We start from the raw sequence: 20,307 nt of genomic DNA on the forward strand, positions 1-20,307 counted from the left end.
CCACCTTTGTCTTCCTCAGACAAGATAAGCTATTGCCATGACCCGTTGGCATCAATTTGCTGCTTTGGGAATGATCTTCCCCCATACTCTGGCAAGACCATTTCCTTGTGATTCAGGTTCCTTTCAAATCTTCTTGTGTGTTTAGTCACATCAGACTCTGTGACTCCATGGACTTCAGCCTGACAGGCCTCTCTGACCATGGATTTCCCAGGCAAGAATACTGGAATGGGTTGCCATTTCCTTCCCCAGGGGATCTTCCCAACCCAGGGATTGAATCTGGGTCTTTGGCATTGGCAAGTGGATTCTTTACCACTGCGCCACCTGGGAAGCCCTTCTTTCAGATAATACCTACTATTTAAGTTCTTCCTAACTACCTGCTCTAACTGACCAATCTTTTAGTATAGCAACTCGTTACAGATTTTCTTCATTGCACTTTTCACTATCTGCAATACATTGTTTATGGATTAGCTTATTTGTTCATTTTCCATCTTGGCCATTCTCACAAGAATGGAAACCTCATGGACATTCAATGAATAAATGATACAGAATCAGAGCAATTGGAGGCACTTGATAATATCTGATACCAAAACTTCGTAACAAAATTTGTTTATCGTGTAAACAATTTACTCCTCTCACTGAGATGGCCTAATATAGTAAAAAAAATTACAGACTTTAAAGAGAAAAAAGTCCTTAAGTCCTGTTTTCACCACTTATTATCTGGGGTAACTTATGCAACTTCCCTTTAAAATAGAACTCACTGGCTTATTAAGTAATCTACATAACTCACCTAGCATTGAGACTGACTTCTAATGTGTTCTTAAAAATTGGTAGGTATCATGGCTACATTATCTTTTCTTTTAAGTAGCAAATTTCCATCTGATCTTTGCTGTTCTGGAGAAATCTCTATAACTGACGTGAAATCCATTGTTTGTACTTGTCCAGCATCCTTACCCTGTGCTTTCTGTGACAGCCCACTGGTCTTCTGTGATGCTCAGCCCACCCAGGAACAGGCACATGACTCAGGTCTTGTTAATGAGACCAGGTACTTTGCTGGAAATCTTAGTTGGCAGGAGAGGTACAGTGGGGACACCTTCTCTTCTTCTCTGAATGCAATACTGGTCGGTGGTGACCACTTCTACCCAAAAGTGAAACAACTCTGCCTGAAAATGAAGCCCACAGAGAGGACAGGAATACCAAAAAGAGAGAGAAAGAAAGAGTATCTTGATGACCCATATACCTGGATCTAGCTGTACCTGAAGCACCCACAGTCACTGGATATACTGGTTATATAAGCCATATTATTTTGTTTAAGTTTGGTTTCTGAAACCTGTAATCTAAAGAATGCTTTCCAATAAGATCATAGTTTATTAATTTACCTACTTATGCTTGTTTGTTATAAAGCCTTTTCTGATGTCTAATTAGTAAATTAACATTCGGAATGAAACAGTTTTCAGTGAAAGTGTTAAAAAGGCTCTAGGGCTATGAGGAACTAGTGACCCCTGAAGGTTTTTTTTAACATGGACAATAACAGCCCCTTTAAAGAAATGGTCAAGGTCAGCCTCTGGGTCTGAAAACCAAGAACAGATTGTTCAAGAGCAACATCTGAGTATTTGAGGTTACAAGTAACAGGAAAAACTAAGGAAGAAATTAACACCCTTACTCAAGAAATCAGCAGGAAAAAATGGCATTATTGGGAGTAAAGAGGAAGGTAATTGTATTCCTGTGCAAAGGAAATTTAATATTCAGCAAGAAGGATATATAGCAGGTAACTGCTGACAAGGGCATGTAATTTGTACCAAGTCTGTGCTTTTAAAATGCTCTCTTCAGGAAAGATATGTTAAACCATTTTTTTATGTTAAGAGGACAGCATGCAATTAATACATATGCTGTTTTTCTTAACAAAGAATCTTGAACATCTTGTCATGTATCTATTCTTGTTGTTATTGTTCAGTCACTCAGTCGTGTCTGACTCTTTGTAACCCCATGGACTGCAGCACACCAGGATTCCCTATCCTTCACTATCTCCCAGAGTTTGCTCAAAATCATGTCCTCTTTTTTTAAAACAATATGAATATACACTCATGTATAATGAGTGTATATTTGTATTTTAAGAAAAAGATCCATAGGTGTGTAAAGGCTATGCCCCATCCCCACTTTTCTCTGCCAGTTACAGCTAAATAATTTAATGCAACTAAACATATATTTATGAGAGCTTTCTATGCAAAATACTTTGATAAATGCAATGGGAAACAGCAAGATAAACTTACCCTGCATCTCAAACAGCTTATAATAGAATAAATAAGATAAAGAAACTATACACATAACTGTTTCATCAGGGATAATAACTGAATTCTGTAACAGCCATAAAGTAAAATAAGTAAAATGGAAGAGGGGAAGGATGAGCTGTCACTCATTTAGCCTTGGGCAGTGGCTCTGAAATTTGAGTGTGATTTGATGAGAATCACCTGGAAGGCTTGTTCCAACACAGAGCGCGGGGTCCACCCCAGAGATGCTTTTAACAAGCTTGCAGATAACACAGATGCTGCTGGTCTGGAGGTCGTACTTTGACAACTTCCCGATCTATGGAATTGGTTTTCAATTCTAGTAACACATTAGAATCTCCTAAGGGACTTCTAAGGGCTTCTGAAGTGGTGCTAGTGGTGAAGAAGCCGTCTGCCAATGCAGGAAACATAAGAGACGTGGGTTCGATGCATGGGTCAGGAAGATCCCCTGGAGGAGGGCATGGCAACCCACTCCAGTATTCTCGCCAGGAGAATCTCATAGACAGAGGAGCCTGGTGGACTACATTCTATAGCATTGCAAAGAATCGGACATGACTGAAGCGACTTAGCATGTGAGGGACTTCTGAAAAACTGAATTCCCGGGGCTTCATCCTAGCCCAAAAATCAATGAAAAATATTTTATGAAGGAGACTATCCTAGAGCTGGACATTGAATCATATGAGTAGTAGCTTTATAGACAGGGGAATCAGGAAGCAGAAGCTAAGTGAAGTGTGAAAACTCAGGGAAGAAGGAAAGTAAAGGGTATGGTTAGAAATGAGGAAAGCACAGCCTGGCTGGCACACAGGCAGAGAAAGGAAGTCTTGGGCCAAGTCATGAAAGATGTTGACTTCCTGGCAAGGGAGTTTGTGACTCTTTTTGGCGGGGGGAGGGCAATAAGAAATCAACAAATGCTTCCAGTAGAAGAGCGACATGGTCAGACACGTGGGTTTATCTGGGAGCAAAATTCTGAGCAGATTAGAACAACACTGCTCCTTAGAGACCAGAAATGAGTGAGGATGCCACAGCAATGGTCTAGTGGGATGTTGGTCTGGTGGTCATACTTGGACAACTTGTCGATCTATAGAATTGGTTTTCAATTCTACCAACATACTAGCATCTCCTAAGGGACTTCTAAGGGCTTCTGAGGTGGTGCTAGTAGTAAAGAATCTACCTGCCAACACAGGAGACATAAGAGATGTTGGTTCAATCCCTGGGTTGGGAAGATCCAGTTTGTTTGCTCAAACTGGACTTGGGGGTTGTATTCCCAGGGCCCACAGGTTCCATAGAAATGCTTTAATTTTGTATTCTTAGTTGAAAGATAACCTATATTTTATCAGATATGAAAGCAAAAATTCTCTTTTGTGCTAATGGTTCTCAAATGAGAGGTCTTCACAAGATGTGACTTAGCTTCTTAAGTCAGTATTGCTTAGTCGGTGAGGGTGAAAGTCGCTCAGTCATGTCCGACTCTTGTGACCCCATGGACTATACAGTCCATGGAATTCTCTAAGCCAGAACACTGGGGTGGGTAGCCTTTCCCTTCTCCAGGGGATCTTCCCAACCCAGGGATTGAACCCAGGTCTCCCATATTGCGGGCAGATTCTTTACCAGCTGAGCCACAAGGGAAGCCCAAGAATACTGGAATGGGTAGCCTATCCCTTCTCTAGCAGATCTTTCTGACCTAGGAATTTAGACAGTATTTGAGCTTCCCTGATGGCTGAGATGGTAAAGAATCACCTGCAATAATGCAGGAGACATGGGTTCAATCCCTGGGTTGGTGTTAGGTAGTTAGAATAGGAAACAGGAGTCCAAAATGGCGGTGTCTAAAAAAAAGGAAGGGAAAAGTCCGCGAAAATGGAACAAAGGAAGGTCAAAGGAAGGTCCGAGGACGGAGTGAGAACTTCAGGTAGAACAGCACTCCTGGCTAAGCCCAATTTACATAGGGCAGGCTCAGGGGAGGAAAAAAAACATATAAAAAGTGGAGCCAAAGCGCTCTCTCTCCCTTTTTCTCTCTCCCGTGCGCTGTGGCGTTCTTCTCTTTGCGTCTTTGGGTCGACGGTAGGCAGGCCCTCATGCTTCAAGGATGGATTTTCCTGCTATTATCTAAATAAAACAGAGCTGTAACACTGATTTGTCTAAGAGCTATAACATGGTCTGTCCAAGACCCAAGAGCCGTGACCCGCCGAGGGCTCTAATGTCCGTCACTCCAAATCTTTGTTGTGACGTGACAAGAACGGAGGAGCATACACTCGCGTGAGTTGGGAAAGTTCCCTGGAAAAGGGCACGGCAACCTCCTATTCTTAGATCCAGTATTTCTGCCTAGAGAATCCCATGGACAGAGGAGCCTGGCAGGCTACAGTCCATGGGGTCGCAAAGAGTCCGACACAACTAAGCACATATACACAGTATTTAAGAACTCAAGAATAACTTTTTTTTTTCCTCCTGTGAAAGTCTATTAGATGTCTTTGAGAAATAACGATCTAGACAAGGTAATAAAATTAGGGCAGTCTAAGAGAATCATCAGCATCTTCAACTAGATTTTAGGAGGAAGAGAAAATGAGAAATGAAAAACTACTGGGGGCTTTGAGGCTAAAGATGATAAAATGATGGTAGAGAGTAAAGAACATGGAAAAGGGACAGGTCTGTGTGAGGCAGGGTTAGCAGGAGGATGCATATGCAGTGAAACAAAGCCAACCCGCTGGTGGTAACCACAAGAACCAACCCCTTCCTGCACCAGGAATTTTAGGAATTAATTTATCTTCATGGTTTAGCCATATTATGGACAAAACCAAAAAAAAGAAAAACAACAGTATTTTTGAGTTACTAAGGCCTAAGGCAGAACAAAGTCTTTTTTCTTTTAAAAATAAAAGCCATAAACTGTCAATAATTTTAAACGATGACCTATTACTAGGGTAATTTATAAGAGGGAAATACATAGGCTAATAATTAATTGAAGATTAAAGCTTCTGAATTATAACACATTTCCCTTTCACTTATTGTGGTTCATTTTCCCCTGCCATTGATCATGATAAGATGATTTTTAGAGGAAAAACAATAAAATGCAATGCTACTTGAAAGTAGATACTTTTTCCAATATCAAGCAGTACCTGTTTTATTTTATCTTCTATGTTAAATATATTATTCACCTCTTGGTATAACATACTGGCTGTTTGTTGTTTAATGGTACATAAAGGAAACTATTTTACCTTTAATCCACTGAATCTCCTAGGAGACACTGCTATAAAAGATCAATTTTTTTTTTCCTGATAATGGTCTGCTAGATATTTAATCTCTTGATCTTCCTAAGAAATTAAGACAATAGCATTAAAGTTTTAAAACTTTTTCTAACTTATTTGCAAAAAAAGAACCCATTAGAATATCAGAATTATTAAACCCTAAACAAGAGGACTTTATAGCAAAAGAAATACCATGATTAATCATCTAACAAATAATTGCAAAAGCTCTATTCATCTGCTCTTGTTACAATATGAAAACTTTTTTAAAAACTGAACAATGACATACCTGAGCTTCTGGTTGTACTGTTTGACCTTTTCCAAGGAGGCTGCATTTATCTGAGCTTGAAATTCCTCCACCAAAACATTGTCTCTATAATAATATCCTTCCATGCTCTCCAGTGCTGTGAAAACAAGTAAATGCACTCTTCATGTGATTGTATAACTCAGTTCTCCACATTTAGTGTCATCTTATTATTAGTAAATGCATTGAATAGCACCAAATATGACCACATACACAAGAAATAAAGTTAAACCAGTCCAAAAACAGATAAAAATCATTCTTGGGCTCAAACATTTGGCAATTATCTTTAGTAAGTAGGCAAAGGTAATTTCTAATTTAAACTGTCAGGACTTCCCTGGTGGTCCAGCGGTTAAGAAGACTCTGTGCTCCCAATGCAGGGGGCCCAGGTTCAATCCCTGGTTGGGGAACTAAGATTCCCACACGCCACAACTAAGCCTCAGTGCTGCAACTAAAGAAATCCATGCAATGACGACACAGCACAGCCAAGACAGATGAAAAGAAAAAACTTACAAAAAATTTTGTCTTCTATTTTTAAAAAAGTTTTGTACATGTTTTTGTGAAGCTGAACTCAAACTTCATATATATTATTTACACATACATATTCTTTATACTCAAACTTTATATATATATACATTGCTTCCCTCATGGCTCAGTGGCAAAGAATTTGTCTGCCAATGCAGGAGATATGGGTTCGATCCCAGGGTGGGAAAGATTCCCTGGAGGAGAAAATGGTAACCCACTTCAGTATTCTTTCCTGGGAAATCCCACAGACGGAGGAGCTTGGCAGATTACAACCATGGGGTCACCAAAGAGTTGGACACGACTAAACGACTAAACAACACAACATACATATATATAAACACATAAATGTATACATACACATATAAACACACACCATATATACACATACATATAGTTAGGTATGAGATGCAGAAACGTGTATTAACATAATGAGTAAAAAATTTGAATTTGGTTGTCTCTATGTATATTAATATTCTCTTGCAGTTGCAACTAAATTATGAAACAAGAAGTATAGATAAAGAGAACTCTTAGAATACTACCTCTACTTCAATGGTCAGTTAATTCAGTTAAAAAGAAATAAGCTCTGTCATGGCCTTGAGGGGTAGAATGGGGGTGGGGTGAGAGGAAGTCTCAAGAGGGAGGGGATGTATGTATACACATAGCCGATTCACTTCATTGTACAGCAGAGACTAACACAACATTGTAAAGCAATTATACTCTAATAAAAAAAGGGCCATTTATGGAGAAACATTAAAGGAAATAAATAAATAAGCTAAAACATATTTATATTATGTAAAACTTACCATTAATTTCAAATGCCTTTGATTAATATAGATTTCTTTCATAACTAACATTTTTAGTTAAGTGTTTCTTCTTCCTTTAGACTTTACACAGTGATATTTTTAACCTTTTGGAAAGGAAACGAATCACAGGAAAAGTGCCTAGAAATACAACATTCCCTTTCAAGAGGCTGCCAGCAACAGGAATGGCAACGGATCCAAATTGGAAATGCAAATAATTTCCCCTTGAACTTGTTACCACTAATGAGCCTCAATTTTCAGCAGACTAAATTCAAAATGGATTAAAAAAATAATCTTTCAAAACTGCTAAATGCCATAGTCTCTACACTAAATAATAATGTTTCCTCAAATTGACAAAAACATTACCACTTTGGGGCAAAGACAGAAAAGGCACTGCTAATGTTAGCTGTGCTGTTTTCTAAACTAATCAGATTTTTAGGGTATTGAAGAAATGACAAAATTTTTAGAGTATTGCTAAATTTATTTATTTTTTAAATGGCAATTGGTCTATAACTGAGCAAATCATTTGTGGAAAATTAGAAAGCTTCCTAACGTTTACTTCAGTACAGAAAATTGAATTTGTGGGCTTCTTTCAAGGATTATTTATTTGTTTATTCCTTATGAATTCTGCATTCATTAGAATACTTACAACTGGTTCAGTAAGCTTCTGGGCCTGCATACACACAAGAAATACAAGGAGGTCTCCCAGATAAAACAGTCCTCAAATACATGTGACATTCCCTTCCATTTGAGTGTTATTTGTGAAAGGCCACTATTCCAGGAAGATTCAGCCTATCAATAGTCATACTTCATTGTGAATTCCTCTTCTGAGTTATAAAGCTAGTAGTGAAAACCCTTGCTTTGGAGTAAAACCATAACTTCCACTGCTTATTAGCTGTGTGACCTTGGACATGTTAATTACTCTCTAAGATCTTCAGGTTTCTTATTTGTGAAATGGAAAACACAACCACCTACTAATAATGGTACTTGGGAAACAATTACATTAAATAATAGTAATTAAGAGAGCCCATGACTATTCTTATCACTTACTGAATGTATTTTATGTACTAGGTGCCCAGTGCCCTACAAACATGATCTACTTCTATTTCCACAACAGGTAGAGATGATGGATGAGTGAGCCTAGCCAAACAGGAAGTTTGGTTCCAACTAAATGGAGGATCCATGCAAGGATGTTTCAGTTCGTGATTTAAGGCCAAGAAGATTGGAAGGTGACACTAGGAAGGGGTAATGGGACAGGAGGCAGGGGGTTGAGGGAAAAAGAAAACCTCTGGGATCTAGTTTCTATAAAGTCTTGATGACTCAGCTTTGTCCAGAATGTCCAGTCCTGCTCTAAAAGCTTGTTACAAATAGAGAAACAAATGTTCCTTATATTTCTTAACGATATTTTCAAATTCACAACAGTTAAAATTCACAATTATATAAATTAAAAAAAAAAATAGGAAAAGAGTTTAACAATGTTGCCAGGAGTCTCAGCAATATAGGGAAATGAACAAAAAAAAATGAGTTTTATGTTTAAAAAGTAAACTCTGCATGGCAAAGTAGAGGAAGGAGAACAACATTCCCTATTTTAGGTGAACAACTTGGTCATATTTTTTAAAAAAGAAAATAGAATGACATATACCAAACTAAATTTGTATTCTTAGCAGAAAAAAAGGTTAAATATGTAATAAAATCCAAACTTCAAAGTCTGACCCTTCCTTAGCATTTCCGTGTCTAATTTCTTAATTAGACAATTAAGTCTAATTAGTACAGACATGGTTGAATAGTCCTGACATACTTGGTGGAATAAATATTTTAAAATAGTACCAACATATTTGGTTGAATAAACATTAACTTACTTAAGAGCACTTAATTGAAAGCAATATTTAAAACGCTACTTGAGTTTGTTACCTTGTTTTAGTTCTCTACTTTTGAATTTAGAAGCAAAACATTATTTTAAAAGCAGGTATACTCAGATTGTAAAGCGTCTGCCTACAATACGGGAGACCTAGGTTCAATCCCTGGGTTGGGAAGATCCCCTGGAAAAGGAAAAGGCAACCCACTCCGGTATTCTTGCCTGGGAAATCCCATGGATGGAGGAGCCTGGTAGGCCCCAGTCCATGGGGTCGCAAAGAGTCGGACACGACAGAGCGACTTCACTTCTCTTCACATAGTCAGTAAAAAAAAAAGTTAGAGAAAATATAGATTAAATTATCTAAGACTGAAAATGAGCCTCTCTTCCACTCACTCAAAATACATTTCACAGCTTTTCCAAGAAAGGGATTGATCAGAAAAAAAATATAGAGCCTCTGAGTAACAATTTTAAGAATAGTTTCAACTAACACCCTCTTCTGATAGCACAAAAGAATTGCATTGGTTAAAAAAGACTACATATGGACTGTTACAAATCCTCAGAAATGGTCAGAATTCTTCAGAACTGGTCACAGTGCTTGTAAAGAAGGCAAGTTTTGTCTGTTACTGTGACCAACGCTGGGAAAGGCTGTGCTGCCTTGTAAAGAGATGTGGGTGCCCATGTTCATAAAGACCCACTCTTAACTTTCAGGAAATTTCAGTTCTGGGAACTGTTCCTTCCTTTCTGAAAAGCTATTACATGTTTTGATTATACATACTCTGCAAAACTCCAATGGAAAACTAAAGGATGCACCTTTTAAAGAACCTTAAGAAGAGTTTTCCAGGAAAAAAAAAATGTAACTTAGAAACTGACAGTGTTTATAACAGATTGCTCCCTTTTATTTAAAAGAGAGAAAGCACTCAAGTTTCTGGGTGATTTTAATTATGTTCAGAGAGCTAATATCTTTTATATTTTTGAGGTAATACCTTTTAAAGAGGTAACAGTTAGGAGCAACAGTTTTGGGTGCCAGCTTTTTGCACAGGAAGGGAAGAAACAAAATATCCCCAAGAATGTGCTTGTGGAAAAAGAATCAGCATCGAATATTCCATTTAGTTTAAGGAAAATCGCTATCAGAGACCCAGGCAGTAGGTACTTAACGCTTTACAAGAAAGGGATGCTACATTGCTAGGAACAATATATACCTTAAAAAACAAAAACAAAAACAAAAAACTTTCATCTGATGTTGAGTCCAAAAGAGGTAGAATATATGGATCCAAGAACCCTCCTCCAAAGATTCTTCCCGAGCTAGGGATTGAACCCATGCCTCCTGCATCTCCTGCACTGGCAGGATACTTTACTACTGAGCCACTTGGGAAGCCCCCCAGTTTGTCCCATTAACATGCTGCTAAATTGTCATCCCAGGAACAGAGGCCCATCACAGTCATGAAGCTGTCTAGGGACACCCTCCCTAGACAAAGGAATGGATTCTGAAGATGCAAGATGTGAACTAAGGCAGATGTTCTAGAGCTACCCACTCGCATCCCCTTTCCAAAACGAAGGGCTTACTCTCCAGCTGCTGTGACTGTCAGAAGGCATTCCTCAGTGGTTAGCTCTTGAGGGCATTTTCAGCCTGTGCTGATAACAGCTGTCCCACCCAAATTACATTTTCTCTGTGTAGCCCAAGTCCTAATGATCTAACAATGCAGAAGCAAAAAGACTCAGTTCTCATTGCCCTAGCTCCCTAGAATCTAGAAGTGTCAACGTCGTGAAATGGATTCAGCTAGAACTGGACATGGAACAACAGACTGGTTCCAAATAGGAAAAGAAGTACATCAAGGCTGTATATTGTCACCCTGCTTATTTAACTTGTATGCAGACTACATCATGAGAAACGCTGGGCTGGAGGAAGCACAAGCTGGAATCAAGATTGCCAGGAGAAATATCAATAACCTCAGATATGCAGAGGACACCACCCTTATGGCAGATAGTGAAGAGGAACTAAAAAGCCTCTTGATGAAAGTGAAAGAGGAGAGTGAAAAAGGTGGCTTAAAACTCAACATTCAAAAAACTAAGATCATGGCATCTGGTCCCATCACTTCGTGAGAAATAGATAGGGAAACAGTGGAAACAGTGGCTGACTTTATTTTTTGGGGCTCCAAAATCACTGCTGATGGTGACTGCAGCCATGATATTAAAAGACGCTTACTCCTTGGAAGGAAAGTTATGACCAACTTAGAAAGCATATTAAAAAGCAGAGACATTGCTTTGTCAGCAAAGGTCTGTCTAGTCAAAGCTATGGTTTTTCCAGTAGTCATGTATGGATGTGAGAGTTGGACCATAAAGAAAGCTGAGCGCCGAAGAATTGATGCTTTTGAACTGTGGTGTTGGAGAAGACTCTTGAGAGTCCCTTGGACTGCAAGGAGATTCAACCAGTCCATCCTAAAGGAGATCAGTCCTGGGTGTTCATTGGAAGGACTGATGTTGAAGCTGAAACTCCAATACTTTGGCCACCTCATGTGAAGAGTGACTCATTGGAAAAGACCCTGATGTTGGGAAAGATTGAAGGCAGGAGGAGAAGGGGACAACAGAGGATGAGATGGCTGGATGGCATCACCAACTTGATGGACATGAGTTTGGGTGGACTCCAGGAGTTGGTGATGGACAGGGAGGCCTGGCGTGCTGAGGTTCATGGGGTCGCAAAGAGTCGGACACGACTGAGTGACTGAACTGAACTGAACTGAATTAAGCAAAGATGAACTGGATACCCGCATGTGTGTGCGTGCTGTCATGGCTGACTCTTTTCAACCCCGTGAACTATAGCCCACCAGGCTTCTCTGTCCATGGAAATTTCCAGGCAAAAATACTGGAGTGGGTTGCCATTTTCTCTTCCAGGGGATCTTCCAGACCAAGGGATTGAACCCTCAGCTCTTGCGTCTTTGCATTGGCAGGGAACTTTTTTTTTAATTGGAGGATAATTACTTTACAACATTGTGATGATTTTTGCCATACATCAACATGAATTGGCCATAAGTATACATATGTCCTCTCCACCGTCCCACCTTCCTCCTCACCCCATCTCTCCAGGATGTCACAGAGCCATGGCTTTGGGTGCTCTACGTCATACATCAAACTCCCACTGGCTGTCTATTTTACATATGGTGAAAAGATGGGCAATGTCGCTCACCATGAGAGAAGTGCCAATCAAAACCACAAGGAGGCAGGCAGTTTCTTTACCACTGCACCACCAGAAAGTCTGTATAATTGCACAGTGATTTATAATCCACATTGCACTGTGCTTTCTCACTCCTGAGGGTCATTAGAATCACCTAGAGAGCTTCTGAAATATACTGACATTTGAGCCCCTTCTCCCAGAGATTCTGACTTCATTGGTTTGGTGTGGGACCAAGCATGGGTGTTTTCTAAAATGTTCCCAAGAAGCACTCCAAGACTGCATGATAGTAAGCCAGGCACCCTGGGTGTCTATCCCCCTTGAACTCCCATTTTAACTCAGTTTATAGTCACTTGCTTTATCCAAGGGCTCAGGAATCCCAACAGGATTCATTGTCTGGCTTGTAGGAAGTAATTCTAGAAGACTGCTTCACTGTGATCTCCATCTTCTAGTGTTTTGGTTATGCTTTGTGCTGACTTTTCTGTCTGGCTGTTTCTGTGTTCCTAACCTTGGAAATCTGTCTTTCTGTCATTTTGGCTGCCTAGATTCTTGTTCTTCAGCAGTTCTGGTTTTCAGCAATGAATGTTCCCTAAAGCATAACTTACTTGCCTCCAACTCTGGAATTCCTGATTTACTAGTTGGTCTGATCTCTGCAGGGCACCCCATACATCAGAGTGCCCTTCTCTGACCGAGGATCCATGCAGACAAGAAAAATAACAAGTCAGGACATTTGCTTCTTCTTATAAGTATGTTGTCCTTGGTACCATATACTTGTGTGCTTCCCACGTGGCTCAGTGGTAAAGAATCCAGCTGCCAATGCAGGAGACGCAGATTCTATCCCTGGATCGGGAAGAGGGAAATGGCAACCCGCTCCAGTATTCTTGCCTGGGAAATCCCATGGACAGAGGAGCCCGGTGGGCTACAGTCCACGGGGTCACAAAAGAGCCAGACACAACTTAGCGACTAAACAACAACAAGCCATTTACTTAGCAACATCTACTATAGACCATATAGTTAGGAAGGCTTCCCAGTTGGCGCTAGTGGTAAGGAAACTTGCCTGCCAATGCAGGAGACATAAGAGACATGGGTTCGATCCCTGGCTCGGGAAGTTCCCGTAGAAGTGGGCATAGCAACCCACTCTTGTATTCTTGCCTGGAGAATCCCATAGACAGAGGAGCCTGGTGAGCTGTAGTTCATCAAGTTGCAAAGAGTTGGACATGACTGAAGCGATTTAGCACACAGGCACAAGCAGTTAGGAGGGCTGATTCTAATACATTTCCCAGGAAATTTTCAAATTCATCCACTTTACTCTTTTTTATTTGGTAGCAAAGACTCATGTACCCACAAAATGAAAACACTTCAAATAAACTTTCATCCCAGGAATGGACTCTATTTGGAATCCCTTCCATTTACCACCACTTTCAATTACCAGATGGTAATCTCTACTCAAGCTGGGGCTGAATTTCCTGTGCTTCTCTCCGAGCTGATGAAAACTCAGAGCAACTAACAATTCCTCATGGGGGTCTATGAGTTCAGAGGAATCTCTGCATCTCCTTTAAATAAACAACCTTATCACTGACAGATTGTTAATGAGACAGACTCCCTTCCAGTCTTCTTTACCTACCTGTGACCTCCATGGCAGAAGAATTTCTGCTATCATCTCTTCAAATCATTTTTCATATTTTACTGCTGTGTGAGTACTAAAACCTAATGTTTGCGAAAGCTTTTCTTTAAATTACATTGTAAAAGCAACATTGTACTCACTGAAATCATATATATATAGAGATTCTTTTAAAATTAGCTTTAGCCACAATTATAAAATAGAGACTACTTGCAAAATAATCCTTTCCCTGTGCATATTGGCTGCTGGGTATGAATATTCAGCTATTTATGGTTGTGTGTCACAAATGTAATCACTTTTTTAGAAGAGATGATTAATGCCATCTGTCATCTCAAGAATGACTTCAAAGACAAAATTTTTAAAAAGGGAGAAAGAAAGGAAATGAAAGGAAGGTCCTTTAACAAGTGCATGGTCTGTTTAAATGCTATAAAAGTGAACATTCCATACCAGTAGCCTTTACTTTCTTCCAAATCTACTGATCTCTGTAATGCCTTTTCACATATTTTAGGCTAACCTATTCTCCTAGCCTAGTTCCAAAGGAGTATTTTTGCTCAATTTCTTTGTTTATTTCTTTTCATTGTAGATTCTGTTCACCTATATGGACTCTACCACATAAATGAAAACACCTTCTAGTAACCCCTAAAATCTCTGCATTGAAATTTCTCTTGGCTTAAATGCATTCTTGCAAAGTATCTGTTTGAGGTAGCCATTGCTTTTTGTGAACTGAGAATTTCCAGATGTACAAGCTGGATTTAGAAAAGGCAGAGGAACTAGAGATCAAATTGCCAGCATTCTCTAGATCATAGAGAAAGCAAGGGAATTTCAGAAAAACATCTACTTCTGCTTCATTGACTGTGCTAAAGCCTTTGACTCTGTGGATCACAACAAATTGTGGAAAAATCTTAAAGAGATGGGAAAACCAGACCACCTTACCTGCCTCCTGAAAAACCTGAATGCAACAGTTAGAACAGGACATGAAACAACAGACTGGTTGTTTCCCAAATTGGGAAAGGAGTATGTCAAGGCTGTATATTGTCACCCTGCTTATTTAACTTATATGCAGAGTACATCATGAGAAATGCTGGGCTGGATGACTCACAAGCTGGAATCAAGATTGCCAGAAGAAATATCAATAACCTCAGATATGCAGATGACACCACCCTTACGGCAGATAGTGAAGAGGAACTAAAGAGCCTCTTGATGAGGACAAGAGAGGAGAGAAAAAAGCTGGCTTACACCTCAACATTCAAAAAACTAAGATCATGGCATCTAGTCCCATCACTTCATGGAAATTAGAAGGGGAAAAAGTGAAAACAGTGACAGATTTTATATTCTGGGACTCCAAAATCACTGTGAATGGTGACTGCAGCCATGAAATTCAAACACACTTGCTCCTTGGAAGGAGAGCTATGACAAATCTAGACAACGTATTAAAAAGCAGAGATATCACTTTGCTGACAAAGGTATGTATACTCCAAGCTATGATTTTTCCAGTAGTCATGTATGAATGTGAGAGTTGGACCATAAAGAAGGCTGAGCACCAAAGAACTGATGTTTTCAAATTGTGGTGCTGAGAGTCCCTTGGACTGCACAGAGACAAATCAGTCAGTCCTAAAGGAAATCAACCCTGAATATCCATTGGAAGCACTGACACTGAAGCTGAAACTCCAATACTTTGGCCACCTGATAACGAAGAGCTGACTCACTGGAATAGACCCTGATGCTGGGAAAAGATTGAGGGCAGGAGAAGAAGAGGGTGACAGAGGATGAGATGGTTGGATGGCATTATCAACTCAATGGACATGAGTCTGAGCAAACTCTGGGAGATAGTGAAGGACAGGGAGGTCTGGAGTGCTGAAGTCCATGGGGTCACAGAGTTAGGAGATGACTTAGAGACTGAACAACAACAATGACATTGTTTTTAAACTATGGCAATTGAAGGAAGGGTAACCTATCTTTTAGAATTATAACATGCCGGAGGTACAAAGCAGAATTTTCACTTGGTAGTGAATTTAGATTTCACATGCCTGTCGGTTCTTCAGTTACCAAAATTGATTTTATTCCTCTATTCTATTTTTATTAAAATAAAAAAAAAAAAACTTGAAAGCAAAACCAAAGCAGTCTTGAAAACTCAAAAGAAGAAAAAAAGTAGTCTTCTGTGGTACCACTTAGAGAAATCTTGTGACCACAGCATGGATCCTTTTAAAAAAAATCATAGACAAAAAGAAACTATACAATCATCTGGATTTCTGATCTTTCTGGCTTTTGTGACTCCAAAGATTAAAAAGATTCAGGACCTTCCATGGGGAATCAGTTAACTGCAAGAATCTTCTTATTCATGTCAATCTTAATTTCTTCTATTGTGGTTAACACTCATTGTTCATTTACCAAAACAATTTTTTTTAATTTATAAAAGGGATACATTTTTACTGACAAAATTAACATAATGCAAAAAACTCAAAGAATAAAAAATTGACAATTTAATCACCCAGTGATATTGAAAACATTTTATATATATGTAAGTATATACATACATGTATGACATAATTGAGTCTATAAATTTTTTTGTAATCTGATTGTATATACTATCAAACTTTTTCTATCTCATAAAATATTTTAACCATATGTTAATGGCTTTACAATAATTTATTTAAGGCAAATTAATTTATCTTTATTTAAGCCACTCATGTCTTCTTTCTCTATTATAAATAATGCTGCAATTCTACTTGATACATATTTATACCATACACGATTTTTCCTTAACAGACAGTCTGACAAGGAAACATACTAAGTATTTAGAGTAAACTTTTGAATTTATGAAAAAGAATGATGGTTATTTTTACATTTCTTTTAAACAACTGATAAAGAAAATAATCTAAGTGCATGAAGTATAAAAAAGAAAGCAATTACCTTGTGAAAAAAGAACAGGATGAATTTTAAACCCTCCTCCATTTTTCAACCGTTGAGGCAGTTGTTCAAAATGATAATTATCGATGTAGAAGTAAACTTTCAGAGCTTGCCGGCTTCCTTCTGCTTGATAAGTAAGAGGAACATCTAAAATGACATTTAATGTTATATTACTTTCTATTATCAGGGTATGTTATATAGTATGTTTGTTAAAAACTAGTATTCATCAATTACTTTACATTAAAAGTACCCATTAATATTAAATTCAGGTTCGGCATACTTAACAGCGCTGTTTGGTGAAAGAGTATTAAATCAGGTTCTCATTAGCTAACGCAATAGATTTATTACTGTACTGTATATAAAATTCTGTAACAGAAAACTTCGTTACACTTTGACACACCAGATGTCTCAGTTAACTAAATGAGAAGTTTAGATACACATGGTTTGAAATCAAAATCTCCCAAGGCAGCTGCCTCATTCATATTTTAGTCAAGATGACTCCTTGGGGTACACTTGTGAAGTAGCGTGCAAAAAACCATTATCAAAATTAGCAAGGGTTTTGCAAATGCCACTCTCCGAGCACCAGATCAAAAATGTATTACCTCTGTCCCTGCTTTACAGTCAATAGACATTATCTGTTTAAATTCTTTTAGCTACTTTCAAAGATCCTAAATTTAATTTCTCACAACAAAATTCCAATCAACTTGAAAAGCTGGAATGCTGCAGTAGTATTTCACAGTGTTATCATAAATCCTTCTTATTTTACGATACTTGTCTGTGACAAATAACTTCCACTTCATTAAAAAAGAATGCAAACTCTTCCTAAAAGGCTACAATAGTCACATTAACCAGTTTAAAATTAAGGCCAACATTGAGTAAGTATTTAATATACATTCTTGACTCAATATTATTTTTTACCCTGCCTCTTGAAATAAGACTGTATAAAAGCAGAGCTCAAGATTAAATACCATAAGTGATCACAGATTCCAGGTTTCTTACTAAATGTATCTAATTCTGCATATCAATAGAGGACTTATTGTATTAACATCTACAATTCCTTTTTATACCATATAATTATGCTTATTTTTTGTTTCTTTTTTTTTAAGGGAGACACGAAGAAATTGAGATTAGGAAAGAGAATAAACAAATTTCACAGTTGAAGATTTGGAAGTTAACTACATTCTAATGTGTGGGAAAATTATTTTTTTTTCTGGTACAAAAATAAAGAAAAAATGCATGAATACAAAATAAATTAGAGATTAAAATAACAAAATATTTGTATCTTTTAGTTCCCTTTTCTATACGATGTCTTTCATATATATTATAATTTTGTTAAATTCTATCCCTTAGTTCCAATGTAGTCAATCTCTGTATTTCCAAATAGATAATGTTACTGGAAGGAAAATGATAATGCAGCAGTATCATACTACTGGGTTAGTAAAGCACAAATAAAGATGCTACACCAGGAATTAGGAAACTGAAAAATGATTGAAAATGATCAAGTATACTAAATCTAAAATGTGGTTAAAACTAAGAGTGCTATGTGAAAGACTTTTCCTCAAGGTATTTGCTACATATGTAAAAATACAGGAGATGCTAGTGGTAAAGGATCCGCCTGCCAATTCAGGAGACTTAAGAGACATGGGTTCTATCCCTGGCTTGGGAAGATCCCCTTGAGGAGGACATGACAACCCACTCCAGTATTCTTGCCTGGAGAATTTCATGAACAGAGGAGCCTGGCAGGCTACAGTCCATGGGATCGCTAAGAGTTGGATACGACTGAGCAATTAACATCTTCATTTTCACCAATTACATCATATGACATGGGAAATATTTTGTACTTTCTCTATACCAAAGTGGGTCAGATTGCTCATTTATTCCTTTGTATCTCTCACTAGTAGCTAAGGTCCATGCCAACAGGGATTTTATTTTACTTAATCAATATTATATCCCTAGAACTTAGTTCAGTACCAAGCATGTTATATACACCTTATAACTATTTGTTCAAAGAAAATGAAATATCTTTAATCCAGATATTTGAGTTCTACTTGCTTGGCTTGCATTTTTCTTCAGAATCTCATTGTTCCTTAATGCAAAAATAAGACTGTGAATAATGCTAAATGTAGCTTTTTTAAAAGAACACAGATTAATAAAGCAGAGACAATGGCCTCAAACATTTACTGAATACTATCATAAGACTTACATAGTGCTAGAGACTTTCAAATACATTATTTTCTTTAAGCCTCACAATCCCATGAGTCAGGGAAAGCTAATATTCTCATGCTTGCAGATGAGAATGGAGCCTGGATTTGAACTCGGATTTCTTGATGTCAAGGCCAAGTGTTCTCTATATGCTTCATGCTTCCAACCCTCCGGACTCAGTCCTTCCCTTATAGACACTTAGCCAACTAGTCTTCATCACAGTGATGCAAATTAGTCAATCTGATCCCTCTGCTTCTAGGCTTACAGAAAGATCAAATCACATGCAGTTAATAAAAAAAAACTCTGGTTTTCTTACACTATTTCAGTAAGATGTGATGACACTTGGGTATAAATAATTCTCTTCTTTCTTAAAACAACTCAAAATAATAACTATACTATCATAACAGTTTAAATTTGCTTAGAATACCTAATATCATAGCCTTGGAACTGACTTGTCACTGGGGAACTAATTTCAAAAGTTGAGATTATGCTTCAGGGAAATACATAAAAATGTACTGCCACACAATATAGCACAATTTTTGTGTTTGGTGTATCTGCATTTATAATGTTATTTATATAATGTCAAAATATTATGTACATGGTCTCAATTACTTTTAATATTTAGTATATATTTCAATATGCCAAAGTTAAATCTCTCATAATGAGTGTGCAGTAAATATTCCAGGAAGCTTAAAATACTGGTTCATCTCCAGTTTACTCAACAGACCATTCACCAGTAATGTCACATTTGAATCATGGACAATGTGCTCCTTTGAGGTTATGGTTCCTCAGGCAAAATTTAAAAGAAAAAGTATCAGCTTATATTGTGAAAATAGAGTTTCTCTGCCTTGTAGTGAAATTATTCCTACATTATTCAAGTAAATGAAAATATATTCTATTTTATATCTACCCATAGAAGACCGTACAATTTGCCCAAATAATATTATCCTTATCCAATAATCCCCTTTACCGAATACTCCCTAGAATACAGCCTAAATCCCTAACATTGTAATTCATGTTTTTGTGTTCTCTCATTTATCAGTGGAGATGAAACTTTAATAAGATTCTCTTCTCTCTGCCCTCATAATTTAATACATACAGGATGAACCACTTCCTATCTCCACAGCTACCCTCAAGGTCAAGTCACCGTCATCTCTCACCTGGGTCACTGCAAGGCCACTGCAAGGCCTTCCTAAGTGGTCTCTCTGCTTCTGCCCTTGCCTGGTAAGGTCCACTCAACCCAGCAGCACAGGCCTTTATTTTAATACGTGCCATTACCCTGCTCAGTGGCTCAATCAGAACGGCAAAGCTCTTTCAAAGATGTGGCCTCCTCTTTGTTTTCAGTCCCTTCTCCTTACCTGTCTCTGACTTTGCTCCAGCCACACGGCCCTCCCTGCTATCCGCAGAATGTGTCACAC

At 38.2% G+C, this 20,307-nt stretch overlaps 1 protein-coding gene, 1 long non-coding RNA gene and 1 other non-coding gene across 4 annotated transcripts in view; 2 read left to right on the plus strand and 1 right to left on the minus strand.

Annotated features, from left to right (window-relative positions):
- Window positions 1-20,307, minus strand: part of PREX2 (phosphatidylinositol-3,4,5-trisphosphate dependent Rac exchange factor 2) — a 278,656-nt gene that overhangs the window by 59,530 nt on the left and 198,819 nt on the right. For both annotated transcript variants that reach the window (XM_081501827.1, XM_081501826.1), the window contains 2 exons: window positions 16,691-16,834; window positions 5,802-5,916 (listed from right to left, as the gene is read on the minus strand). In XM_081501827.1, coding sequence (XP_081357953.1) covers window positions 5,802-5,916; window positions 16,691-16,834 — 259 coding nt within the window. The remainder of the gene's footprint in view (window positions 1-5,801; window positions 5,917-16,690; window positions 16,835-20,307) is intronic.
- LOC145510481 (uncharacterized) lies at window positions 1,037-17,960 on the plus strand. Its single transcript, XR_014057052.1, has 4 exons — window positions 1,037-1,765; window positions 8,256-8,367; window positions 14,364-15,243; window positions 17,794-17,960. It is a non-coding gene; the product is annotated as an uncharacterized LOC145510481 (long non-coding RNA).
- On the plus strand, window positions 6,148-6,223 carry TRNAG-CCC (transfer RNA glycine (anticodon CCC)). Its single transcript has one exon. It is a non-coding gene; the product is annotated as a tRNA-Gly (tRNA).

The sequence above is a fragment of the Giraffa tippelskirchi genome, chromosome 6, assembly GCF_054371585.1.
Source record: "Giraffa tippelskirchi isolate mGirTip1 chromosome 6, T2T-mGirTip1v1.2.pri, whole genome shotgun sequence".
NCBI lineage: Eukaryota > Metazoa > Chordata > Mammalia > Artiodactyla > Giraffidae > Giraffa > Giraffa tippelskirchi.